Consider the following 26834-nt stretch of genomic DNA (forward strand, 5'->3'; position numbering starts at 1 on the left):
GGGGGGTGTGATGCTGGCATTTAAGCTGGTCCTTGAGAAGTGAGACGTGAGTGCTGGGAGCGAGGGTCTGGGTCTCGGGTGGTTGATAGTCTCTTGCCCCCTTATTTTTAGCATCTTTGCTTATCCTGAGAAAGCATTTCCTCAAATAACTAAAAAACTATTGAGGGCCTGTTCTCACAAGGATCCATTCTTCTTTGCTGGCCAAGCTTGAGCTCACCTCCTACATTAAACCAGATGGTCTCGTGTTCAGCCAACAGCTTCTCTGGAAACCAGGACGGATGCCTCGGGGACGGCCCAGCTGCTCCTCTGGGCCAGAGAGGCCCACTGGTGGGGTCCCGGGAAGGGGGGTGGGGTTACAGCTGGGGGGCAGCCTGACAGCCTGCGGTGTCAGCCCGGAGCCTGGCCGGGCAGAGGTGGCCTGCCCCCTCAGGCCCGTCCACTCTGTCACTCCTGTTCCAGGCTTTCTCAGACGCAGATCGTAAGATCCCTGGCGGATCAACGTGTAACTGGCAGCTCCTTCTCTCTGAGGGAAAAGTAAACTACGCAGATGGGTCTGGGATCCCATGAAGCCCAAGTCAGTGAGGTGATTCACCCGGGAAGTGGGGTCTCTCTGGGGGCGGGTGGGGGCTTGGAGCTCCCTCTCAGTCCATCCCTGGGGCTGAGGCCCCTCGAGCTCTTTGGCAGAGCTGTTTTCTGAAGAATCCAAAGAAGTTAGAAGCCAAAGTGATGTAACCCACAGTCAGGATTTGAAGAGTAGAATCAAGTTATAAACTTTGTTTTTACAAACATATCAATTTATCATTCGTTGACCCTGGTGCCATTTTGGACCGTCCAGGAGATTCTCTCAGGCTCAGCTGGAGAAGAAAGTTCAGAGTGTTTGACGGGGCCGCGAGGTCGAGGCTAAAAGAGAGGCTGAGTTTCAGGGAGCAAGTGTGTGTCCCATGGGCACTGCAACAAATCACCACAAACTCTGTGACCCTTGTGATGACACCAGGCCCACCCAGATGACCCAGGATGACCCCCCAGTTGGAGAGGATCCAAACTGTAGAGGGAGGTGGAAACCGGCAGGAGGGCATGGAAGATGGGACAGATGTGCTGGTGCCGGCTGCCCCTTGGCAAACGCCGGCAGCCGGGCTGCACCCGGGGGGCAGGGGCCTCAGGCGCCCTGACAGGAGACCTGCAGAAGGAGGATGGGGGGGGCGGTGTCCCCTCTTCCTGCATCCACTGTTGCCAATGGGCCTGATTCCAGGAGGGAGGAGTGGGGAGAGGGGGGCGTCTCTTAAATTATGACAAGAGTTTAGAAGGACCGAGGGTAAGAGATGGAGACAGGGTGTACGGCTTCCTAACTAACGCAGCCGGGTAACAGATCGCCACCAGCTCAGTAGTTTTAAAAGAACGCAAATGGACCATCTCATGGGCCCCGTGGTTAGTGGTCTGGGCACAGCTCAGCTGGCCTTGCTCGGGGCTCACAGGCCGGAAACAGCCTGTCGGCCTGTGCAGTCCGACGCTGGGGGCCCTCTTCCAGACTCACTGGTTCTTGGTGGGGTTCAGATCCTGGCTGTTGTGGGGCTGGGGTCCCCTCTTGTGCCTGGCGCCCTCCATGGGCAGTTCCTAGAAGGCCAGCAGGAGAAATCTCTCTGATGTCTTTTAGGTCTGACCCACCCAGGAGAATCTTCCATTTGATTAACTTGAAGTCAACTGCCTTGGGACCTTCGTTACCCTGCAGAGTTCCAGGAGTGGGGTCTCAGCCGATTCACACTCAGGGGAAGGGTCAGTATGAATTTAAAAATGCCCCGTTCTGCCGGTGAGAAGGACCATGAGGCTGCAAAGGGAGGGAGGCTCATAGCTCCCCGCCCCAGAGGTGGACGTGTGCTGGGGACACACAGCCACGGGGAGCGGGACAGGAGTCCAGAGCTGCCAGAGATGGTGCAGAGGGGGGGGCCGGTGGCAGAAATTCCAGCTTCTCTTTTTTAATCTAAAGCGTCTGAAGGTGTACAATTCTAAGAATTGTGACAAACACACACCCACGTGACCCACACACCATCAAGATGGACAACACTTCCATTATCCGGAAAGTTCCCTGTGCCCTTCCCGCCACTGACCTACCGCCACCGACTTACCGCCACCGATCAGCTTTCCCACCCTCGAGCGTCCGCAGACGGAACCACGCAGCATGTGTGAGTCTGGCGTCTTTCACTCAGCACGATGTGTGTGGAGCTCACACGTGCTCTGTGGTGTCACGCGTGGAGTTCGCGGCGTGGATGGGCCTTGGCTTGCTGTCCTTTCTCCTGTGGACGGGAGAACATTCTCCCCGGGTCTTTGGTTGGCACAGGGCTCAGGGTGGTGTGGCGGGCTGTGAGGGAAGAGTGAGGGATTCCAGGGTCCTGCAGGGGCTCTAACGTGGGCGCGCCACCTCCCGTCGCCCCTCGCCACACGGCCCCTCCTGACCGCGGGCGGCGGCTCGTCCCGGCTCACCTTGCTCCCCAAGCGGCCATCCAGGCTTCACTGGAGGAGGGCCTCTCAGTCTCCGGGTACCATAAGTGTCGTCATCCCCGCAGCCAAAAGACAGAGGAGCAGCTGAACGTAAAATCCTGCCCCGGGAGGGCATCACTTCCTTTAGACCGCAGCTGCCAGGCCAGCAGTCGGGATGGCGAGCGGAGGTGTCCAGGGCAGGGCTGGCCCGCGGTCTCCATCAGTGAGCTGCGTGGCCAGCAGCCCTCGGACCTACAGCCTCCCACCGGCCCTCAAAAATCATAGATGGAAAAGTGTTCCTTCCTGCACATTCTTAGCATCAAAAACGCATCATAAAGACCAAATACTGGCTGTAGCAATAAATGTGAAGGTGATCAACTCTTCCATAAAAAACAAAGACCATCAGACGGGGTTAAATGCCCCTGAAGGCCATGTTCGGAGCGCACACCAGGACAGCGTGTCTGGAGTTTGAAAGTGAAAGGACGACAAAAAAAGGAGTCACAAAACACACACCAAGGCAGGTGAGGCCGAAGCCCTTCTGCCGTCCGGGCAGGACCCCGTGGAGGCCGCAGCCCCAAGGTCGATTTCACACACATCCGGGCCTCTGAACCCACACTCGGATGGATTGCGGGGCTGGGTCAGAATAAAGGGATCCCGGAGATGGGCTGCGTGTGCCCTGTCCGCCCCGTACCTGCCGACGGGTCCCGGGCAGCTGGCAGGGGGCCTCCGATCGCCCCTGGGATCCCACTACAAGGACCAGGCTTCCCGGTAGGAGGAGCCAGGAGAGAGGCCGGTGCTGCCCCTGGCAGTGTGGGTCAGGACAAATAGGGGCGGCCGGCCCCCTGAGGGTGTTCCGCACCCCTGGCCAACCCGGTGCCCTGTAGCTCCAGCTGTGCACAGAAGGCAGTCGAGGGGGTGTCGGAGCCACAGGGCCCAGGAAAGAGCAGGATCCTGACCCACCGACAGGAACGGGGCAACTGGCTTTGCACTCGTTTGCGGGGCTTCACATGATGGTCTAGAACATTTCCTTTACAAACTTGGAAGGGACGTGGGTGTGCTGGGCCGGAGGTTTCCCTCACAGTAGTTTTAACAGAATGAAGGCGGATCCTTGTCCTTATCTGGCCGTGGAGGCGAAGAGAGGCGCTTGAGGCTGGGTCCCAGCCAGGAACTCCAGTTAGAGAGGTGATTCACGGATTAAAGGCGCGGCCCTCTTAAAGGGGAAGTTTCTGATTTCTCACTGTCCTTCGGGAAGAGGTCCCTGGGGTGACCACCTCCAGGCGGGGTGGGGAGGCCTGCGAGTGGGGGGAGCCCCCAGACCCATGCCTCTGTCCCCTGACCTGGGTGCAGACCCGGGGTCCCCAGGAGGGAGCCTCAGCCTGGTGGGGGGTGTGGGGGTCCTGCAGAGGCTCCTGGAGCCCCGGCGCCCCCTCCCTGACCAGGCTTGCTCCCCTAAAGCCGCCCTTTCCTGCCAGCCCTCGGCCTCCCCGCCGCGGCCACGTCGGGGGGCTCGAGCTGCCTTGGCCCCAAACGGGGAAGCGTGTGATGTGAGGGGGTGAGGACTCGGGTGGGTGCGTCCCTGTTACGAGCCCAATTTGCAGCTGAGGACACTGAAGTGAAGGTGACTGGCTCAAGGTCAGACCGCTGAGGGGGTCACGCCGCTGAGGGGGTCACCCCTCAGCCCGGGGCTCCTTCTGGTGACAGCGGGGCAGTGGACACTTACCGCCAGCAGCTGTCGGGTTCCCATGGAGCCGAGTGTGATATCAGGCAGGAGCTGAGTCCCTAGGGAGACTCCTGACCCCTCCCTCTATACGGGTGCTGCTGTCCCCAGAGTCACGTGGCCCCTGCGGCCCGGCGCTCGGCTCTCATGGCCCCATTGCGTGAGGGGTCAGGGTGGGGTGCCGTCGCCCCAAGGGCGGCCCCACCCAAGGACACTAGCCAGGTGCCCCCGACTAGGCCCGCGTGGAGGCCCCACCCGCCTCTCCTGACCCCGATGCCAAAGGGCATCGGACTCCTGCCCTCCTTCTTCAGCTGCAGCCCCTCCCACGCCCCCCCAGCCCCCCACCCTTCCTGGGGGAGGCCCTCTCACTGCTCTGAATCCAGGTCCAAATCTGCCAGCCCCTCCAGAAGGCCAGAGCTGGTTTTTGGTGCGGGATGCTGGCCCTTTTGGGGATTTGTCTTGTTGGATCTGACTGGCTCTTCCAGCTGCCCTCCCCCCCGAATCCGCTTCTGATTCTGCAGCCCAGGGTGTCAGGGCCCCTCCCGGCTCCTGCCCCAGACCTGGAAGAGGGGGGAGGCACCTCTACTGGCTCTGAGTGGGGCGCCCCAAGCACCTCTGAGTCCTCCTGTTGGTGCGAAGTGCAAACGCCGAGTGGGTTTAACTCCCCGGACAGATGACCGCGGAAAGGAGAGTGAAAGCCTTTATTTGGAAAAGTCGCCGACATAGACACCGTTGAGAAAAAACACAGGAAGGAGTAAAAGTAAAACTAAAGTACCAGGAAGGCCTTCAGTAAAATGTAGAACCAATCACTTCCTTGAGGAAAAAAGAGCTTTGGCTTGTTTTTGATGAAACGCATCACTTTACCCCTGGTGATGGGCGAGGCCTCTGCGTCCTGGGGTGGGGATGGGGGCAGGACAGCACCTTTGCTCTGGGGTTTTCGGGACACGGGGCCGAGGAGTCGTGCTTTTTGCCGGTCGGGGTGAGTGACAGGAGCCTCGGGAGGAGATGTCGGCTCGCCAGGGCTCAGGCTCACCGTCGCGTGCAAGCTCCCGGGAGACCTGACTTCAGGCGTGAGTGTTTCGTGAAGGATGCTGGAGGACCCGCGGCGGGGAAGTCAAGCTATGAGGGAGTGGGGCAGGGGAGGCGGTGACAGCTGACCCCAGAAAGGAAAGAGAAACCAGGCTTAGGGGTTCTGACTCGGGATTAGGGGACCCTGACGGGCAGCGCGAGGCGGGACGGTTCAGGTGCGGGTTCAGGTGGGCGGCGGGAGGGGGCCGGCAGAGCCCAGGATCAGGGGTGGCCACACCCCGCTCAGAGGGGCTGGCAAAACACAGAGCACTGAATCACGGCTTTTCAAGCTTTTCCTTTAAAAAAACCTAGCTAATCGGGTGGGTCAAGAACCTTCGGGTCCCCTTCTCACTTTCCGTCTCAGTGGCGGTGGCCCGGCTGCTAGCCCAACGCCACCTTCCTGGACACCGTCTGGTAGAAGACACCACGCAGCAGCGCCTGGTAGCTGGGCACGCGGAACAGGTGGCGCTCACCGAAGGCCACGTCGTACTCGGCCGCCTTGCCGGTGACCAGGACGCGCACGTGGGGCTCGTTCACCTGGGGGCCCACCACCACCATGAAGATCTCGATGCCTGCCCGCTGGGCCTCCTGCACGGCCTTCTCGATGGTGGCCGCCGTGGCACCCTGCGAGTTGCCGTCCGAGAAGAGCAGCAGCCTCTTCTTGGCGGCGCCGGACGAGGCCTCGCGGTAGAAGCGAGTCACGTAGCCCAGGGCGTCGGTGACGTCGGTGGCATCATTGAAGAAGTCCATGGTGTCCAGGGCGCTGGCCAGCACGGTGTAGTTCTGCAGGAACTGCAGCGCCGCGCGCTCCGGCAGCTGCTGCCCGGTGCCGCTGTACTGCACCACCGCTACGCGCACCTCCTGGCCCGGGTCCGTCTGGCCCGCTGTCAGGAAGCGCTCGGCCAGCCGCTTGGCGAAGCGCTTGGAGGTGTCGAAGTTGTGGCTGCCCACGCTGGCCGAGCCGTCCAGCAGGATGGTGATGTCGGTCGGGGAGGAGAAGGTGACTGTGGGCAGGGGCGGCCGTGAGCACACACCGAGGCCCTGGAGAGCCTGGCCCCACCCACCCTGTGGCCTCCGGACCCTCCTCACCCGGTGCCCCCCCCCCGAGAGCCCCTCCCCCTCCCCCGGTACTCACTTGGGCAGGTGTAATCCGGACATTTCTTGTCTGTAAAAGAGAGAACCCCACAGCATGGATGCAGCGATCTCAGAGACCGCTGTTCCACCTGTAACCCCCCAACAAGAGGACACCTGGCATCTCCATGGAAGCACAGCTGATGCTCCTGAACAGCTGGCCCCCCTCCACCCACCAGGAGGGGTGTCCTTTATTCAAGAGGGGGCCTTTGAGGGACAGAACGGTCCCCCAGGCACCAGCCCAGTGAGGCACCCCCCCTTCCTAGAATGGGGAAACCAAGGCTCAGAGAAGAGGAAGGGTGGTCCGCAGCTCAGACCCTGGGCCACGCTGTCCCTGGACGAGGCTAAGTACGTGCCCACCGGGAGGACTAGGGCCCCGAGTCTGACCCCGCAGCTCTCTCTGGCTGCCGACCAGCTGTCTGCACCGTGGACTCAGCTCTGACCCTGGGCCAGGCCCGGATGGACATGGCAAGTATGTTCTTAGGTGGGCACCTCTGAGGGGTCTCAGGCTCCAAGGCCAAGCACGGCCCACACCTGTGGGTGCACCGAGCCTCAGACCCCAGCGCACACGTGTGCCCATGGCTCCAGGACAACGGGCGGGAGATACGGTGCAGCCCACACTTGGGGGAGCGCCTGTGTGGACGCTGGGCCCAGAAGGAGCCAGGCCATGGCCTCCTCGGGTAAGAGGGGGAAGCGGCCGGGGCGGGGCGGCAAGCGTGCTGCTGGCCGTGGGTGTGTGGCTCCCGTGGCCGGAGGTCGCAGTGAGCGGAGAGCAGGACCACGTCTGGGCCGAGGGGGGCCCTGCCCGCACCCACCTATGCAGATCTGGGCGGTGACGTTCTTCAGGAAGCTGTCGTCCAGCAGCTCGGCGTAGTTCTCCTTGACCAGCGAGATGCCCGGCCGTCCCTGGGGCGCCAGGCCTTGGCAGGAGATGACGTTGAGTTGGTCGGAGCCCGCGGCTAAGCCAAACACATCCTTGATGCCCACGGAGACCACCTGGGGGGAGGGACAGTGTTGGCGTGGCCCCGGTGGGGAGCGCCCCCCGAGCCCCAGGGCGCAAGGGCGGCAGCGCAGACACGGAGGCCGCCCCACCTGGATGTCAGGGCCGCAGAGCACGCTGAGTGGGATGGTGTCCCTCTGGGTGTCCGAGCGGCCGTCCGTGATGACCAGGGCGATGCGGTCGTTCTGGGTGGGTGGCAGCAGCCGGCTCCGGGTGTACTGCAGGGCCTCGCCTGTGAAGGTGCCTCCACCCATCCACTGCAGCTTCTTGATGGCTCTGTGGGGCCACGACGTCGCTTTCAGGGGGAGTCAGGGGGCCGGGGGGCTGGGGGCAGGGCTGGGGGCGGGGCACAGGGCAGGGGGCCGGGGCAGGCCTGGGGGCGGGGCACGGGGCAGGGGGCCGGGGCAGGGCTGGGGGCAGGGCTGGGGGCGGGGCACGGGGCGGGGCTGGGGGCGGGGCTGGGGGCGGGGCACGGGGCAGGGCTGGGCGGGCCGCGGGGGCGCACGCGTGGGCCGGCTCCCGGCAGCCGCACTCACTCCTTGAGGCCCTGGGCGTTTCTGACGCTGGGGTCCCTCAGGTCCACGTGCTCCTGCATCTGGTTGTGGCTGTACTGCACCACGCCCGCGTGCGACTGCCCCGGCTCAAACTGCACGGGGACACAAGCCGCGGTCACGCGCGGCCCCCACGCCCCTCCTGGGCCGCCCTCCCACCCACCACCTGTCCCAGGCTGGACCAGCCCCCGGGCCTCCGGGCCCCCGGGGTGACGCTCATGCTCTGGTGGGCTGGGGGCTTCGGCTTTCGAGAAACAAAGCGTCCGTCCCACGGCCCTCAGCACCCGGCCCTTCCACTCTGGTGTCAGGACGGACCCCTCCTGGGAAGCTCCGTCCTCGAGCGAGGCCAGGGCGGGCACCTCACCTTGACCAGCTCGTCCCTGCTCAGCCGGTCGATGACCTTGACGATGAAGTCCTTGGAGATCTCGAAGTTCTGCAGGCCGATGCTCTCGGAGCTGTCCAGCACGAAGAGGATGTCGATGGGGCCGCACTTGCACTCTGTGGGCGGCGGCGGGCTCAGCCTCGGGGCCCCTCCCAGGACCCCTTCCAGAGCAGTGCAGCCCCGAGGGGCGGGGCCCCGAGGACCCGGGGGCACTGGGGAGAACTCCCGTCCCCCCGTGCCTGGTTGTGTGAGGGACCGGGGAGAGGACGAGTTGGGCCGGCACCCCAGGGCTGTGGGAGTGTGGGCGAGGGGCTCCACCACCCACGGGGTCAGTCCCCTCGAAAGCTAAAAACACCAGGCGAAGAGTGACACTCACCACAGCAAGCTGGGAAGAGGAGAAAGAGGAAGTTACGTGGCAGTTTAGCCTAAACCCTCCAGCCAGCCCTGCCCGCTCCGCCAGGACCTTCTCGTGGGTGGGCACACGCCTGCCCTCCTGCCTGCCTCACCCCGGCCAGCACCATGGCAGGACGTTCGTTCTAATTCGGACAGTTACTCAAAGGTGGAGATACTCACAGCACATTTTCATGATGATGTCCAGAATCTCGCATTCCTGGGGAGGGGGTGAGACACTCCCATGAGACAGAACAGGCCCTCCTGTGACCCCTCCAGGGCTGCCCCAGGCTCTGAGGGTGAGGCCAGCCTTCCAGGTCCCCACCCCCAGGACCACAGCTGGGACCACAGAGGGGCTGGGCTGGGCAGGGTGTCTCCCTTCCCATGGTGTGCCCTGCTCTGCCTGTGAGGCCCCTGCCTGCAGGGCATGAGCACCTGATGTGGTCCCTGACATGTGGCCACGTGTCCCCCCCCGTGGCCATCACATGTTCCTGTGGGGGCAAAGACGTGTCTCCTCGTGGCCATAAGATGTCCACCCTGTGGCCATCATGTGCCCCCCCGGCTTCATATGTTCCCCTATGGCCACCACGTGTCCCCCCAGTGGCCATCGCATGCCCCCCCATGGCCATCATGTGCCCCTATGGCGATCACATGTCTCCTGTGGCCATCACACCCCCATGGCCACCATGTGCCCCCCTGTGGCCATCACGTGTCCCCCCCGTGGCCATCATGGCTCCCTGCTGCTGTCACGGCTGCCCACCCTCACAGGATCCTGGGCCAGAGCGGTTGGCCCCCAAGGATGTTCACAGACACCCCACTTACGTCTGGCCCTGGTGGTCCCATGTGTCCTGGGGGTCCCTGTCAGAGAAAGGACAGGAGGGGTGGGCGCTGGGGCCCTGTCCGATTCCTGGGCTGCAGGTCTGACGGGAGCCCTCGGCTGACCCCGCCTCCATTTAGGGCCCCCGATCACTAGGGGCGGCTGAGCCTTCTGCACGCTAAGGGCTGGGGGACCTGCTACCGCCGTCCGCTGGGCGACAACTGTCTACTGTGCCCTTTCCTGGTGGTCTGTGGGTGCTCACTGCCCGGGGCAGAGCGTCCCTGTGGGTCTAATGGCGCCACCTTGAGGGGCAGGGTGCCCAGCCTCACCCAGGCACCGCCCTGGGCGCTGCCGTGCCCATCACGCCTCACCTGGAGACCCACCCTCCCCTTCTCTGCCCACCCCTGCCTGCTCAGCCCCCCACCCCGAAACTGCCCGTTCCCCCTCATCCTGCCTGCCAAAGCCCCGCCTCCCGAGCCCTTCCCCAGAGCCTGGCTCCCAGGTTCCCGCCCCCCACCCCAGCCTCTGCAGCCTCCGGGTGGGGCACCTGCCTGCGCCCGCCGACGCACCTGGGGGCCTTCGGGGCCTCGGTAGCCCTTTGCTCCTTTGGCGCCTCGGGGAGAAATGTCATTGTTCTGGAAGGAGAGCGCGGTGTTGCAGGCACGGCCACACGTGGCCGGAGCCCCTGGACCCCCTGCTGCGAGTCTGCCCACCGCACCCTCGACCCCGGGCGCTCAGCCGCCCTCAGAGCCACCACAGCCCTCCGGGTCTGGGCCCTTGAGGCCGAGGCTGACCCGGGATGTCACAGCGTGCGGTGGGCTCTGCACTCACGTCCTCTCCGGGGTCCCCGGCTTCTCCCTCGTCTCCCTTGAGGCCAGGGTAGCCTTTGGTGCCCTGCAGGGGAGAGCGCGGTTAGGCGGAGCAGGGCCCAGGGTCTGGGGTGGGCGCTGCGGCCCTGGGCCCCTGGGGAGGGCAGGGTTCTGGGGGGAGTGTCAGTCAGCAGGGGCACCCCGCCCGGCCCCGGGCGGGGCTCCCAGAGACAGAGACGCAGGCGGGGGGGCCTTGGCGACAGCTGGGCTGCGGGGGCAGTGCGTCTGCACGTGTGTGAGTTTGCTCAAGTGTGGGAGCGATGTGTTTGAGCGTGCACGTGTGCTCCCGGGGCCGACAGAGCGGACGGGCGTGTACTCACATTTATCCCGGGAGGACCCCTGCTGCCCGGATAGCCCTGCAGGGAAGGCAGGACAGTCACGCCTGGCTCTGACATGGCGGGGGGGCCACGAGGGGCAATCCCAGCCACGCAGCCCCTGTGTGCCCGACTGGCCAAAGGGGGTGTCGGGGGGCACTCACAGGGAAGCCGGGGAAGCCCTCGGTGCCGTTTCCGGGGGGGCCGTCTTCACCCTGGGAGAGCAGACCGTGTCCAGTCACTGTGGGACTCGCCCAGGCCGGCGGCTTCTGGACTCCAGGGTCCCAGGCAGCCCCCCTACCAGGGCTGTGCCCTGTGCCCTGCATCACTCACCCTTTCGCCCATCAGCCCGGGGTCTCCGGGGGGTCCTGGGGGCCCTGAGGCTCCTCCGGGGCCCTAAGGAGGGGAAAATGAAGTGGACACCAGGCAGCGAGCCACACAGGCTCAGAGGCACAAGGCCTCTTGGAGGAAAGAGGGACAATTAAATAAAATAACATGTCTTCACGCAGCACAGAAATGACTAAAAGAAGGGTTTTTAAACCAATAATCCTGGGGGGCCGTGTAACCTTCCGGCCTTAGAGGCACTGCCCAGTGGTCCATCCAGGGAGTGACCCGAGGACGAGGTGACCAGAACAGGGACAGAAACGCACGGGGTCACTGCAGGAAATTCAAACCCGAGAGCCCATCTGGCGGGGGTGGAGGAACCAGCAGATACAGCTACAGGCGTGGCCAACGGGAGCACGTCAACAACGTGGTGAAAAATCGTTACGGTTTGAGCTCATGATGAGAAAAACAACAAAAAAACCTTACCAAGTCAAATTTATAAGGCATAGTATGCAAAGAAAGAAAAAAGAAATTTGGAAAGAAATAAGCCAAACTGTTCATGTTGTTTATCTCTGGGTGGGTGTTTTAGATTTCTTTTTGTAGTTTTCTTCATTTTCTAAATGTCCTAAGAGTCACATATACTGTGAGGTGAAATGAAACATTTTTAACAGGTAAGGAGCCTGGGGGGATCTCCTAAGGAAGCGCTGGGTACGGGATGGGGTCTGGGTCCAGGGCTGGCCCCTCCTAGGATGGGGGGCGGGGAGGGCTCCTCACCTCGGTCCCTGGGGGCCCCTCGTCACCGCGGTATCCTTTCGGTCCAGTGGGGCCAGCCTCACCCTGCAGAGAGAGGACACAGCCATCGGTCCCCCTCTGCCCCAGAGCAGCCCCCCAGGCCCCAGACCCCGCACTTGCTGGCTGCTCCATCCCTGTCCCTCTCTGAAGGTGACCCCTGCATTCCCGGGTCCAGGCTCTCGGTCCCCTGAGCACTGCGCAGACGCCCCCAGCCAGGCCCCAGCGAGGAGGGCAAGCATGTGTCACTCAGGGCTGCTGGCCCACCTGCCCCTCTGGGCCCCACCAACAGGACCCTGGACTCAGAGGCCCGTCCCCTCGGCCCCGTCATGAGGCGGCACTTCTCACGAGTTCTCTCCTGGCTGCCCTCCCGTCACAAATGTGCACGACGCCCGTTATCCGGCCAGGAGGCTGCTACAGCGCTGCCACCCGGCACCGGGCAGGGGTCCAGCCGTGGCCACGGCTCAGGGGCTGGAGCGGTTGTGCGCCTCGGCCAGCGCCAGCATCACGCTCCCTGCACGCTGGCCACGGTGACACGGGGGCTCAGGGGGTCAGCCTGGGGCCCCGAGACCTGCCTCGGGGCAAGAAAAGCGGCACCTCCTGGTCCCGGGTAGCACCTCCTGGGAAACTGGGACTCAAGGGCCTGCCTAAGACACAGAAAGACCGAACTCGGGCGGAGTCCCTGCGGGCAGCTGGCACCCTCGCGGGTGGGAGGGGGCGCCCACCGCGGTGGGACATGGGATGGGCGAGGCCTGACGGCTGGGCCCGCCACGGGACGATGGGACCCTGTCCTCTGTTTCTCCACTGCCTTTTCCTGGGATTTGGGAAAACACATTTCCCAGAACTCTCTGCATGGACCCTGGGGTCGGAGCTGGCCTCCTGCTGGGCCTGGAGTTGGTCGTGGGTCCGTGATGGGGTTGGGAGCGCGGGGCACAGAAGCCAGAGCCTGGAGGCCCGGAAGTCGAATGTCCAGGTGACCAAGCGCCTCCTTGGCCGGGAGCCACGGGTCAGGAGGGGACCGTCTCCGGTCGCTCACAGGCTGGGGGGACACAGGGCCCCCTCCCAAAGGGGGCAGCCACCCCCAGCAGCGCCCGGGGTCCCCACCGCCTGGGGTGGGGCCTCCCTCTCTCCCCACACTCTTGGTCGTTTCCTTTTCTTTGCAGTGACTATCATGACTCTGAAAACTAATGCTGCTGGGATGCTCCCGTGAACCCCAGTGTCGGTTCCTGCTTTTAGAGTTTCGTGCCTTTAGAGTCTTGAATGACTTCCTGAAGGTGCCACAGGGAAGACGCAGGTCACCCGGGCAGCTTGTCCCGGCAGCACCGGCCAGGAGCAGCTACTGCTCCTTGCTTCCTGTCCAGGAAAGTCAGGGGCCCAGGAAGCCGCCCAGGCAGCAGCCCCAGCCTGGCCTGAGGCCACATGAGCTACAGTCGTGGGAACTGGGTGGAAATGGAAAGAGGAGGGGTGTGCGACAGCCAGACCAGAAAGAGGCACACGTAGGTGAGGGGGTTTAAACATGATGGAAGTGCATTTTAATCAGCAGGAAAGACTGCAGTCATGTGTGTTGCGACAACGGGCTGGCCGTTCTCCGAAAATGTCAAGCAGGCCAAGCTCATCTCTCTTCCAGCCCCACAGTCTATACTCCAGACAAATCAAAGACATAAGCAAAAAATACGCTAAAAGGGGTGAGGGCATTCGTAAATCTTTGTAAACGAGCAGGACATCCTCCACCACAAGGTACCATAGACAAGGTCAGGACGCAGATGACAACTGACAAAATGTCTGCCCCATGGATGGAGCCCCACGCCATCAACGTGGGAAACACAGATGTCGGTGGGAAATGAACAGCTGCCTCAACAGCCTGGCAGAGACCACGCTTGGCCCGTAAACCCACGAACAGTCAAAGCAAGAGGGGAGAAAAAGCTCACATCAGGAGTCTGATCATAGCTCATCTTGGCAAAGTGTGGGAGCCGTCCTATTTTACACTCTTGGGGGAGTGTGAGTGGGGGCCAGATAGAGAAGTAGGGAGGATTATTTGGCAAATATCAACTCACACACACACCACTGGGGCTAAGAAATTTTGCTGCTAAGAACTTACATTCTGGACATAGCCTTGGAAGTTCTTCAGGATGGATGGATGGATGAACGGCTGGGTAGGTAGATGGATGGATGGACGGATGGATACATCCATCCATAGATATGTGATAGATGAATAGACAGATGACAGGTGGGTGGATGGATAGATGGATAGATGCACACATATGTACATAGATGATGGATGAATGGACAGATGGACAGATAAGCTGACTGAACGGCAGATGGATGTTGATATTTATTACAGTATTTTTCTTTTTTTTCGGTCCTGCCGTGCAGCTTGCGGGGTCTTATTTCCCCGACCAGGGATTGAACCCGGACCACGGCAGTGAAAGCCCGGTATCCTAACTGCTAGGCCACCAGGGGACTCCTACAGTATTTTTCTGTAAAGCAAAATACTGCAGACAATCTCCTTACAGTCAACGGGGCAAGAAGCGGCAGGAAGCAGACCCTTCCGAGGGTGCCAAGGAAGAGGCCGCATCGCAGGTCAGCGGCAGAGCCGGCCAATGCCCAGCCCGGCAGCACCCCGAATTGCAGGGGCCCCCAGGGGCTCGTGGACCCTGGGGCAGCCCTCACCCCATGGGAGGCGGCGGGCGGGGTCAAGGGCCTTGCGGGACCTACCTCTGCAGCCAGGCGTCCTCACCACGCACATAGGTCAGCTTGCTATGTGTTCACTACGTGTGGTCTGTCTCCCCACTGGATGGCCAGCACCCCCATAACAAGGGCGGCACCAGGCTGTGTGCCCCCGCTTCCTGTGCTCCCCCAGGGCCGGCTGGAGCTCGAGCAGGCCCTGCTGACCTCTGCCAGGATGCACTGGCCACCAGCGGTGTCCCTCTGCCCGAGGCCTGCCCAGTGCGGACTGCATCCCAAACTGCCTCGCCTCTGCGTGCATCCTGTCCCCACCCTCCACTCGTGGACCCCCGGGCTGGCCCCGGGCCGGGGTCTGGAGAAGATGGGCTGAGAGCAGCGGTGGGCATGATGCTCCCTGGGGAGGGTGGTCTCACCTGTGCCCCACCCCCAGCCGCTCACAGCCTCCTGCCTGTTCCCCGCCCCCGCCTTCCACCCAGCCCGCTGCTTCCTCAGGCCTCCACTCTCCTCCTCATCCCCAGCATGGCCTCTAGAAGGTCACATCCAGGAATTCTAGAACCTTCTGTGCACCGACACTCCCAAGTCAATTTCCAGCCAGGATCTCACCTCTGGGCTCCAAACACTGAAAGAGGCTCACACACCCTGTCTCCAATGTGGGGTGCCTCTGTCTGGGCTCAGTCCCCTGTGACCCCGCTCCACCAGGCCAAGGGGTCCCCAGGGTCCCCCGACTCCAGCATGCCCTTGCTGCTGCCCGCCCTGCCCCCGCATGCCCCAGCCCGGCCTCCAAGCCCACTGCCCTCCCCCAGCACCAGCTGAGCCAGGGCACCCCTCATCACTCTGAGGGCAGAGCTGGGGGCAGTATGGGGCTCTGCGCACTCAGGGCTGCATCCTGGCAGGTGCCCACCCTGAGACAGGGCTCCTCTGGGCCCAGCTCACCAATCTGCACCAGCCACCCTGGCCCGCCACCCGACCCCAGACATCCCAAGGTCTCCAGGCCATGTCCCTGCAGGAAGCACCCCAGGTCGGAAGAGAAAAGAGACCTCCCCCTAAATCTGTGAGCTGATCCAAACTGGCAGCAGCTCCCCCCCTGCCCCCCAGCAGCCGGGCTTCCTACCGGGTCTCCGGGGATGCCAACGGGGCCTTCTCGTCCCTGGTCACCTTGGGGTCCAGCTTCGCCCTGGAGAGGAAAAGCCGCTGAGGTGGAGATGGAAGAGGGCAGCCGCCCCGGGTGGCCACCAGGTGAGGCCGGGGGCCCGGCAGCTCCCACACAGCCAGGAAGGGCCGCTGTCTGCTGTGGACCGGCCTCGTTCTTCCTTTTCACGCTTGCCCACATGTTTCCCACAATGTGGCCACGTGCCTAGCCATCAGGTGACTTGTGTTTTCAAGGGGCCACGACAAGGGGCCAGCAGCCCCCCCGAGGCCGGGAGGCATCTCATCGTCCACCCAGCCTTGGGGCCCAGAGCTGTGTGGGGCTGGCCATATCTCCCCTGCCGTTTGTCCAGGGCACTTCCTGGAGGCACAGCCTGGCCTTCAGTCCTGTTTCCTGACCTGAAGGACTGGGCTCGGAAAGGGGTCAAAGCTACATTGTCCCTGCTTTGCTGTCCTTCCCCACCCCTGCCCGGGGTGGGCGTGGGGTTCTGGGAGGGCCTGGGTGGGGCGGGGTCAGAAAGACAAACCTCTCTCCCCCTGACCTTGGCCTTGGCTAAGCTCACTCTCCCCATCGGGACGCCTTAGACACGCATCTGGAGGAGAAGCATTTGCCCCTACGGCCGAGTGTCACCCCAGGGGGAGAGCACAGCCTGGAGAAGTGTCCCGTTCTTGCGGACGGGGAGCGGCGTCGCCTGCATCTCCAGCAGGTAGAGGGCCAGCCGCATCTGAGGCTTGGGACTCAGCATCCTTGCCTCCTAACCCCGGAGCCATAGGGTGAGGCCTGCTCCTCCCTCCAACTGGGCAGAGTCTGACTCGGTGCCCACACTCTGGGTCCCGCCAGCCTTTCCCGCTTAACCACATGGCAGAGAAAGCCCAGCGTGGCCCCTGATGGTGAAACCGCTGGGCCTTGGACGTGAGGGAGCGTCAGCCACTGAGCCGTTTCCAACATTCCTGCTCTTGAAGTTCTAACAAAGGAAAACTGTCCCCGGAAGAATGCAGGCTCCGTCTGCAAAATGTTTACGGAGTTCTGGGGGAAGAGCCCAGATGTGCGGCGGGAGGGGCTAGCTGAGTCAGCTGCGAAAGTGTGAAGTTGGGCAGCTAAATAAAGGCCAAGCTAAAGAATAATCGCAGCTCAGGGAAACCCTGTGGAGCCAGACACGGGGCCAGCCGGCGTGAAGGTGGTACCCACGCTGCAGAGAACGTGCTTACACGGCGTGTCTGGGTGATTTTTCAGGTGGCTGCTCCCTGGTCATCCGTGGTGAGTGGAGAAGCCACACCCAGCTCACCTTGCCTCCCAGGCCCTGGAGATGACCTGGGGCCATGCAGCTTGGAGGTCTGGGCGGGGCCCAAGGGCATGAGCTGCTGCATTTCCCATACAAGGAGTGTGTGTCGGGGGTGGGGGGGGTATATTTGGGAGATAGGAGGCGAGGGCGTGGGTTGCCCACATCTAGGGGCCAGAGGGCCTTGGTGGCGTGTCCTATAATTCTGTTGGCCTGACCCCGGCCTGGCCCCGGTCTCTGCCCCCAGGGGATGGGGTCCCAGCTTTAGGAACAGTGACTCACCGGGTCTCCTCTCGGGCCCCGCGCGCCTGAGGTCCCCCGTGGTCCTCTTTCCCCAGGGCCGCCCTGTGTGGAGGGAGCAGAGGGCGGTGAGGCTGCAGCCCAGACGGTGCGGGCTGGGGGCTCGAGGCCTGGGCACAGGGCCCGGCGCCCCAGCAGATACCAAGACTTGCAGTCCCTTCATCTCACGCCCCGTCCTTCAGAGACTGGGGTCCCACTGGCTCCAGCACGCTCTCCGGGGTCTGTCCACCTGGGACCCCAGGGCTGGTCACACCGTCCACGTCTGCCACTAAGTGGTGAGGCCCAGGGCACCTCCGCTCACCCTCTCTCCGGGGGGTCCGTCTGGTCCCGCGTTTCCCTGGGATTAAGAGGAATGAACACGAGTGTTAGTTTGCGTCGGGAACTCTGCTTGAGGCTCGGGCAGCAGGAGGAGGAGGGTTCCTACCTCGTCGCCGGCTTCTCCCTTCTCTCCCAGGGGACCAGGCTCTCCGGGCTCACCCTGGGGACAACAGTGCAGACTGTCTGTCCTTGACCCTGCAGCCCCTCCCAGGGCCGGGGCCCACCCCGCTGTATCGGGGGGCTGTGTGCGTGCTCACCTCGTCTCCGGTGGGCCCCGTGTTCCCTGGCCTCCCAGGCTCCCCGTCTGCTCCAGGCTCACCCTGGAAAGATCCAAGGGTCAGCCTTCAGGAGGCCATGCCCAGCCGTCCTGGGGGCCAGTGACCCCACGCTGGCCCTGCTCACCCAGGCTTCAGGCCGCCATCCCTCACTGACTGCAGGAGCCTCAGACACAGAGGAACCTCCCCAGACACCCACACCTCTGCACAAAACCCGCCTCCTGGGTTCAAATGCCGCCCACCACAGGGGCCAGCCCGGCCCTCATGAGTGGAGGCCCACTGTTGCCAGGCTGGGGACCTCGGCCCACACTCCAGGACATGTGCGTTGCTAGAACGCGTTTGGGGCAGAGTTCATGTTACTGCTCCAACTTTCCCAGCACTTCCTGTTGCTGAAAAAAATACCAGCAACAGATTTGAATTAGACCCAAAACGTGACGTCCTCACGCCTCACTGCTCCGCCCACTGCAGCATCACCCTGTTTATTCCTGAGTTTAGATTTCCCGCGAGCAGATCGATTCCGGGCTGACCCGCGGGCTGCGGGCTACGTGGACGTTCCTGAGGCGACCCGAGAGGCCGCGGATGGACGAGCAGGGGCGGTGGTGTGATGGGCACAGGACGTGCCCGAGGCTGAGGGACCAGCACTCCCCGGGGCGGAGGGTCCCACCCGCAGCCCTGACGGCCCCGGGAAGGGCAGTGGCGAGGCCTCAGCCCCCATGGGCGGCGGGGCCTGGCCCCCAGACTAGGGGCGAGAACCTGCTTCCAGGAGGAATTTCTGCTCAATGCTCGGTGGGTCGTAAAGCCCCAGCCTGGCCCCCCGTGGGCTCGAGTTACTGACCTTATCTCCTTTCAGTCCAAAGGCACCCGCGTCGCCCTTGGGCCCAGAGGGTCCTTGGACGCCCTGGGGAGAGGACGCAGAGTCAGACCACATTCTGAAACCGCAGCCACTGGGCTGCACACACGTGAGTGACAAGCCAGAAGGGCAGGTCTGCACGTGGTATGGCCCGTGTGACTTCTTAGTGTGTCAGCAGGAGGGTTGAGGCAACTTTCACTCTTGAGGACTTAGTCTTAAAATGTCGGTGAGAGAAAGCGACTTACATTGAATCCGGGCGAGCCCTTGCAGCCTGACAGGCCAGGGTACCCCGTCTCCCCCTGCAAGGAGGAAGGCGGGTTTGGTGGTCAAGCCTTTCAGCTCTGGCTCATCCACCCCCTTCCCAAGAAAGCCCCACCCGGCAGAAGACGCTCTGAGCTTGGCCAGGTGGCTTGGGGTCCACTGGGACCTGGGGCTTGGCAGGAAATGTCTCCTGCCTTTCATGCTGCCTCAGAGTTGCCCAGGGGTGGCCACACATGAGACCCCTACCCACCCACCTTCCCTGGGGTGGCCAGCCTTGCCCACCGTCCCTTCCTGAAACACGGGCCCTGCTTCCAGCCCTCCCCCAGCTGAGGGTGACCTTCATGCCGTCCACGCCGTCCACGCCACGCTTCCCCTTCTCGCCCTGCAAAGTGCAAAAACCAAAGAAGGTCAGACCAAGGTCAGACCGCACCCCACAGGGAAGTGTCCCCACCGGCTGCGCCCCTCCGGCCACACTCACCTTGTAGCCCTTGGGTCCCCTGGAGCCCTGAGGAGACAGAAAGGAAGGGTGAGGGGCTTGGTCTCCCCATCGTGGGGCGAGGTCCCCAAGGAGGGCGCCTCCCCACCACCCAGCTCATCGCAGCCCAGCCACACCGGGGACAGGCAGCATCGTCCTTGCCCAGAGTAGGGGGCCGCTCTGTGCCCCGAGGGACACCCCCCAAAGTCTCATGTCACTCACCTTCTCCCCTCGGCTCCCTTTTTCTCCCTAGACAGCAAACAGAGGAGGGAAGGGGGCTGTGAGGGGCGCCCCAGGCCCGATGCCCTGAGGCCCCAGGAAAGGCTGTGGTAGAGCAGGGGGAGACGCACCTTCATGCCCTGGTAGCCGACGGGTCCGAGGTCCCCAGGCCTTCCCTGCAACAGAGAAAGGGGTGCGTTAGACACCCCAGGGGGCAGGGGCAGCCCCCGTCCAGCCCGCTTGCTCTCCACCCTACTCAGGCCCGGTCAGCTGGAGAGACCTGGCTGGCTGATCACTGACCTGCGTCTGAGAAGCGCCCTGCTATGAAGGCCTCACCCCCCCTCCTGGGGGCTCTCAGCGGAGCTCCAGGGAGGCAGAGGTCCAGAGCCCCCCCGGGGCCACGGGGAAGGGCGAGACTGGCCGTGGCTAAAGCAGAGGCCCTGGGACTTTGCTGGCTGCCCCCTGCCCCCATCTTCTGAGAGCAGGTGGGCCTGTGGGGGGGCCTGAGGGGCATGGGGAGTCTTCCTGGGCAGGGGGTGCTGGAAGGATGGCTATGCCATGTGCGCCCTGGTCCTCGCCACCCACGGGTGCCATGTCCTCTGAGGGTCAGGCCACATGGCGATGGTGCTCAGAAACCAGCCATCCTTCTGGAAGTTTCCACAGCCTGATTCCCTGGCCTCGGGCTTCTCAGCGCCCCCATCCCCCTTGGTCAGGGGCTCGGCACTCACGGGGTCTCCGGTGTCTCCTTTCTCTCCCGGGAGCCCTGGCTTCCCTCTTTCTCCCTGGAATACAGAGCAGATCAAGGTTAGAGGACAAATTCCGTTTATTTCTAAAAAGCTGGTGAGAAGGACCCTCTACTTGCTAACAAAAAAGGTCTAAAAAGCTATTCCATCCGGTCCCTAGTGTTCACGTGGTTTTCAGGCACATTTCTCGTGGCCCATCCTGGCATCTGCGTGGTCAGGTCCACGGTCCCCTCCCACACACCCCACCGGGCCCTGGGGCTGCCCGGCGCCGGCTGGACTGACCCCTGAATCTTTTCTCTCTGCCTGTTCTTGCTGCTGTGCTGGGCTTCCAGGGGCGGGCGCAGGAGCCCCCCAGGGGAGGTAGCCATGTGGCTCCACAGCCTCTGCACCTGACACTTTCTAGGAAAAGCCAGAAATCTGGACTTTCACGAGCAAGCTCCCAGGTTGTGAATACTGGGAACTAATTTTGTTCTCCAAAACCTCCGCACGAAGCAGTCCCGGCCTTGGGCCCATGTTCGCCCGTCCCACGGGGGGCCCACCTCCAGGAGCGAAGCCACAGGGGTGGTCACTCCAGAAAGGCCACTCCCTCCCCCACGGGGCAGAGGCCGGAGCGGCAGGCCCCACCCCACAGCAGCCCGTGGCCGCCGCATCGGCGTGGGGTCACCGTGCCCGGACTCTCTCCCGCGGCTGGGGCACCTGCTCAGCGCAGCAGGCGGGCGGTGGGCGCTCGGGACGGCTGCCTGGGGTCCAGCACGTCCCTAACACCTGGGTGCCAGGCTGCAGGGACATTTCTCCCAGGCTTCCCCCCACACCCCAAGGAGGAAAGCACGGACAGGACGCGGCCACTCACCTCATACCCGGGGTCGCCCCGCAGCCCGGGAGGTCCTCTGGCGGGCTGCAAGACACAAGAGAACGGTGAGCGCGAGGCGGCGGAGTCGGGGTGGCCCGGGGTGGAGGGGGGCACACTCACCTGGCACTCGAAGGAACAGCACTGCGGAAGAAGGGACAGGGGGACATGTCAGAGAGCCCAGGCACAGCCACACCGGCCGCCCGCGCTCAGCCTGCTGGTGGAGAAACGGGCGCCGGTGATGCTGTGGCGCGGGGCGGGGTGGGGGGGGTAGGGGGGCCTTACCACTTGCTCCACGTTATTTTTCTGAAAAGTGAAAGAGAAAAGTCAAAATAATTTTCATTCCCAGGCACAGGATCTCCGGCATCCTGGACACGGCGGGGAGGGCGGGGCAGTGCTCACAATCATGTCCGTGATGGTGTCGATGGTCTGGCTGATGACTTCCTCCGCATCACGGCTCTGCCCCCAGTCAGCCGCCGTGAAGTTGCGCCGGTACGTGTGGTCCGTGGCGATGATGCTCAGACGTGGCTCCTGGCGTGGATGCGACCAGAACAAGGGCGAACGTTGGTGACAGTGGGAGTGCCGGGCCCCTCCCCACCTCTGCTCCCCTGGAGCCCCCCGTCCCTCAGGCTGTGCCTGTACCCACGCCCCCCCCCCCGCCCAACGTAGGCCCGGCAGGGGTCCTACCAGGTGGTCGGGCGTGATGGCCACAGAGAAGACTTTGATGCCCAGGTGCTTGGCCTCATTCACGGCATCTTCCAGGCCCCCGCAGGGCTCCTTGTAGCCCTCCAGGGGGTGCCCATCAGTCACCACGATCAGGTACTTGTTCTCCTTCAGGTGGGAGCCCCTGCAGGGGGTGGGAGAGGTGAGACCACCCAGCCTGGCCCCCTCAGGCCAGCACTGACCCTGACAGCCCAGGGCCCCATTGGAACCGCAGAGCTGAGACCCCTAGACTGGAGGTAAGGGGCAGGGGGCTAGAAACCCTGGAGGGAGACCCAGACCCAAGGCAGTGTTTCCTGTTTCTCTGTGTTGATCCGACCATAAGTGGGATTATAGGAAAGGACATTAAAACAGAAGATAGAGTTCTGTGGGATCACATTTCAGGTCCCCTCTGCCTTCAGTGGTTGAGAAGACGGTGGACCGCTGGAGGGAAGGACAGAGGGGTGGAGAGCGACCTCGGCAGCCATGGCACAGGCTGGGCGGTGGTCAGCAGCACGGCCCCCTCAGCCACTGGGACTGGTCCTGGGGACCTTGGGCACCAGAGCCTGGCTTGCCAGCGGGCAGCCCTGGAGTTTGGCCGAGCAGGCTGTGACCAGGGAGGTGAGGCAGCCTCTGAGGGCCGCGGGGCCGCAGACGGGAGCCGGGTGGGCAGCGGGCACTCACCCCACGAGCAGCTCCTCCAGCCCCTTCTTGATGGCACAGTCCGTGTAGGTGCCTTTGCCGAAGTACTTGACCGCGTCCACGCTGCTCTTGAGCACGTCACGGCCGCTGGGCATGCGCGTGAGCCCGCGGATGATCTCTACCTCGTCGCTGTAGTGCAGCGCGCCCGCGTTCCACACCAGGTTGCGGTCACAGCGGTAGTACCTGCGGGCCCCGCGGAGGTGAGCGGCCCTCCCCAGGCCCAGGCCCGCTCCCCTGCTGTGTCCATCCGAGGGCAGGACGGCCACCACGTCACAGGTGGACAGACGGCCCGTCCCGTCTCGCCCCGAGAGGGAGGGGCCTGCGGGCCCCGGGCTGGGCTTCCCGAGGGGCCCTAAGACCCTGGGTCCCCACGCCGGGGGCCACATGGGGCGGGGGCGGCCAGCTAGTGACCACCCTGTCCCCTGCTCTCCAGGGCCTCAGACGAGGAGCTGTGTGCCGAGAGCCTGCTTCAGGGCCACAGGGTGGGGGGCAGACCCTCCATGGACAGCAGTGGGGCCGTTGACAGTGGCAGGGGAGGGACACTGGTGGGGACCCCTGGATCTGAGTGGCCTCCTCTTTCTGCCCCGGGCACCTCAGCTGATGGTCTCCAGGGGTGGCCAGGTCCCCAGCCCATCAGCAGACGGGTGACGGAGGCCCCCTGCGGAGAACCAACGCCGGCAGCAGGAAGAGCCCCCAGTTCACAGGCGGGAGAACGGAGGCGCAGGGCCAGAGCCCCCTGGAGCGGGACGACGGGCTGCAGGGCTGCCCTGGCGCCCCCTCCCCGAGGCACGTCCACACCGGCGCCCTCCCTGGGCTCGTAAACCTGGGCATTTCGGGGGGTCTGGGGCTTCAGTCCCACAGTCCCTGCATTGGGCAGACCTGTCCTCTGTCCCTGCGGCCCCTTCTGGTGGGTGGGAGGCTCGGTGCCTGGGTCAGCTGGTCAGTGGGTGAGTGGGTCAGCAGGGACAGGGTGGGACGAGGGGAGGGGCCTGTGCAGGTGAGGGAGAGGGAGGAGCCTGGTCTGAGCTGAGCCCTCCCCCACCCCCGTGGCCCTGACCCGCCCCCCTGCAGGCGTGTCCTGTGCTTGGCCACACCCACTGCCCGGGGCTCCCCCGGTGAGTGAGCGGATGCATGGATGGGTGGAGCGTGATGCCCCCAAACCCAGGACTGGGCTGGTGGCCCCTCCGACCAGGACACTGGACACGGGGGACCCTGGGACCTCGGGCCCGGGGCGTGGGCTCTGACCATCCCCTTGGGCAGCGGTCAGTGTCCAGGTGGTTGGCAAGGAGCGCCCCCTCCAGACACCGGGCGGACCCACAGGGCCTCGGTCAGCTCCCCACGCCCGCTCAGCTGTAGAGGTGGGGAGCCGTTGCCTCCTCGGAGTTTGGGGCCCGGAGCCCAGGCAGCAGCACTGCCCCCTCCGCCCTCCCGGCTGACCGGTCTGCTCCATCTCAAACTCAGCTGTTTCCTGGCCCATCTGTACCACTCAGACTTGGGGAGGGGACTCGAGTGGCCCGGCCAACACCTCCCTTCTCAAATGGGGACGCAGCCCAGCAGGTTGAGGCTCAGCCCTGCCTGCTGGGCCACGGCAGGGGCGACCCCGGGCAGGCCGTGCCCCTGAGAGGACGGAGGTCCTACCTGTCCTTCAGGTTGTCGATGAAGCGCTTGGTGAAGGCCTTGACCTTGTCCACCAGAGCCCCGTAGGGCTTCAGCCTCAAGGCCACGCTCTCGGAGGTGTCCAGCACGAAGAACAGGTCCACGGGGCAGTCTGGGCCGGGAATGGGAGGAGCGGGGCCTGCAGCTCACGCCCTGAGCCCACCTTCCCCAGGTGAGTCCTCCGCCAGCCACCTCCCCGGCCAGGCCACCCCTGCACCAACTCAGACTCCGAGCCTCCCGGAAGGGCGAGGAGTCCACCTTTCACCACAGCTGAGGCCGTTTTCTCACCGCGTTTCCAAGTTGAATTTAAAACTACCAGGGGCATGACCTTCAGAAAAGGGTGGGTGGGAACAGGTAACCGTGTTTCTTGACTGACCTCCAGCAAGGAATCAAAAGGAGCTGAGAGGCAGAGAGGGGGCAGCACCGGCCGAGGACAGGCGCTCAGGGAGCTTGCGGGCTGAGCCCCGGGTGCGGCTCAGCCTCCTCCTGCCGGGGTCCTGCGCCAGCCGCGCAGCCTCTGAGCGCTCGGGCAGCAAGGGAAGGGGCTGGGGTCCCACTGGGGCATCACAGCTGATACGTCTGGTCCAGGCCGGCCTCGCCCGGCAGCCGACGCCAGAGTCCCAGACGCGGCAAGTCCACTCACCTTGGAAGGCGATGGCCCTCGAGGCTGCCGCATCGTCCTGCGCGGTGGCCCAGCAGGCCTGCAGCATCAGGGCGAGCAGAACGCGGGGCAGACTCATGTCGCCGGCCTGCGGGTCACCATGGAGCGGGGTCGCGGGCACGGCGGGCTGGCAACGGTGGCCCGGGGGAGAGAGAGAGAGAGAGTTGTCTCTGCTCTCCTTCGGCCAGAGTTTCAGCCCAGGAGGGAGGGAGGGGTGGAGGGAGGAGCGGGAGGAGGGGCCGGGCGGGGGCCCAGCAGCCGGGGAGGGGGGGGTCTCTCCCAGCTCTGGGCGAGTCACTCAGCTCCCGGGAGCTGGAGCCCGAGCTGCTCTGGGCCCCAGACGCCACTCCGCGAAAGGATTTACCTCCCTGGTTGGTGGGGAATTTTTTATTTGCCTACGGTTCTCCTGCTAAGTCAGCTTGAAGAAGTCTGAAAAGGACACGAGCCCTGAGACGAATTTCCCTGAGGCATTTTGTTTCCCATCTTCATGTGGGCTTGATCGGCCTGTTTGCCTGTCCACTCGCTCACCAGTTCCTACAAATCACGGTGCTGTTTGTGTAAACATTTCAAATCCATTGATCGGTCTGACTTCCGAGGCTTTGTAGAAATATCTCTTCACAGTTTTGTCAAATACATATTGACGAAAGATTATTTCGTTTTTTTACTCTGGGAAAACGCAGTCAGAACAATAACTATACGTGCATTTGTTTTACATAAATACATACATAGACAGAGAGACAGAGACCCAGAGAGAGGATGGTGAGACCCTGCTTCTGAGGACAGGTGTGAAGACCCCCGACCCCGGGGCCCAGCAGGGGTGGGCTCCGGATGTGGCCAGGCCCACCCCTGCCCCAGAGAACATTCTAAAAGATCTTTCCCAGAGCTGGAGCTGTTACCACTTGTCTAACATCGGCCAAAATGTTTTATAGTTGAAAGACATGCCGAAGTTGTATAACCACAGTAAAGAAGTTTTGAGAAACCCTTCAGGAATTATACCTCTCAGTGATTGCTGTGGGATCTCTTCCAGTGTTTTCCCTGTACGTACGTTCTGAATCTTTTGTGAGCTAACCGTGGGGGTAGTTTTACTTGCCACTGGTCTCACCCAGGCCGTGCTGTGGGCACTTCTCTCTGTGCTTCGGGGTTGGGCGCAGGGCACCCAGCTTCCGGGTCAGACAAGGGGGCTCGGCCCCTCGCGCAAGGCTGTTGCCTGCTCACGTGGTCTCTCCAGGTCTGAGCTGTTTCAGCTGCAGGGGCTGCAGCACTAACGTTCTTGCAGGTCTTGGAGATGAAATCGGAATCTGTTGTGTGAAACCCTGAGCCGTGACTCCCCACAGCAGGGGCCCAGCTGCCGAGCGGTTCTGGACTCACCTTGTCTGTGAAATGGGGAGAAACAGGGACAGTTGTGCTCGGGCCTCTGGCCGATTGTGGGACGGGAGGGTCCATTCGTGGACACCGCTGGGCAGTGAGGATGCGGGTGTGAGGAGGGCACAGGGACACTCACACTTCCCAGCCGGCGAGGTGGTCCCGACGGGTGAGCCGGCCTCGGCAGGGTCAACATCCCCACAGCCCCCAGGCCCAGGCCAGGCCTCAGACCCCTCCCTGCAGGGCTCCCAGGAGCCGGGCAGACAGCACAGCTGCCCTACGGGGCCGTCAGCCAGGGTGCAAGGGAGAAAGTTAGGGTGCCGGGCTCTGCAGCACCCCCTCTGCTTGTGGAGAAGAGACAGGCTGGGCAGCCAGGGGCCCCTTTCTCTTCCTCTCACTCCCACCGTGGGGCTTGCTGGCCCCTCCCCGGGGGCGGGGGTGTCACTCATCTGATGTCCCAGATCGGCCTTCGGGGAGCGAGCCTTTCCCCACAGCACTGCAGGGACCATGAGGGCGCCTGCCTGGCCTGGA

The 26834-nt window shown here is 63.5% G+C and overlaps 1 protein-coding gene across 1 annotated transcript; it reads right to left on the minus strand.

The window, feature by feature from the left end:
- Positions 1-4876: 4876 nt before the first annotated feature.
- Positions 4877-25135, minus strand: COL6A1 (collagen type VI alpha 1 chain). Its single transcript, XM_061193778.1, has 35 exons — positions 24924-25135; positions 24263-24392; positions 22607-22807; positions 21911-22070; positions 21626-21754; positions 21509-21529; positions 21347-21367; positions 21227-21271; positions 20362-20415; positions 19765-19809; positions 19637-19663; positions 19418-19444; positions 19277-19321; positions 18924-18977; positions 18664-18726; positions 17811-17873; positions 17660-17713; positions 17537-17572; positions 17218-17280; positions 15621-15683; positions 11810-11872; positions 11045-11107; positions 10876-10926; positions 10718-10753; positions 10360-10422; positions 10098-10163; positions 9534-9569; positions 8895-8931; positions 8698-8706; positions 8304-8437; positions 7925-8034; positions 7481-7664; positions 7204-7384; positions 6393-6422; positions 4877-6261 (listed from the first exon to the last, which is right to left on the minus strand). The coding sequence occupies exons 1-35, from the start codon at positions 25018-25020 to the stop codon at positions 5639-5641; spliced, it is 3084 nt and encodes a 1027-aa protein (XP_061049761.1). The 5' UTR covers positions 25021-25135; the 3' UTR covers positions 4877-5638.
- Positions 25136-26834: the final 1699 nt, after the last annotated feature.

This window comes from Eubalaena glacialis, chromosome 6 (assembly GCF_028564815.1).
Source record: "Eubalaena glacialis isolate mEubGla1 chromosome 6, mEubGla1.1.hap2.+ XY, whole genome shotgun sequence".
NCBI lineage: Eukaryota > Metazoa > Chordata > Mammalia > Artiodactyla > Balaenidae > Eubalaena > Eubalaena glacialis.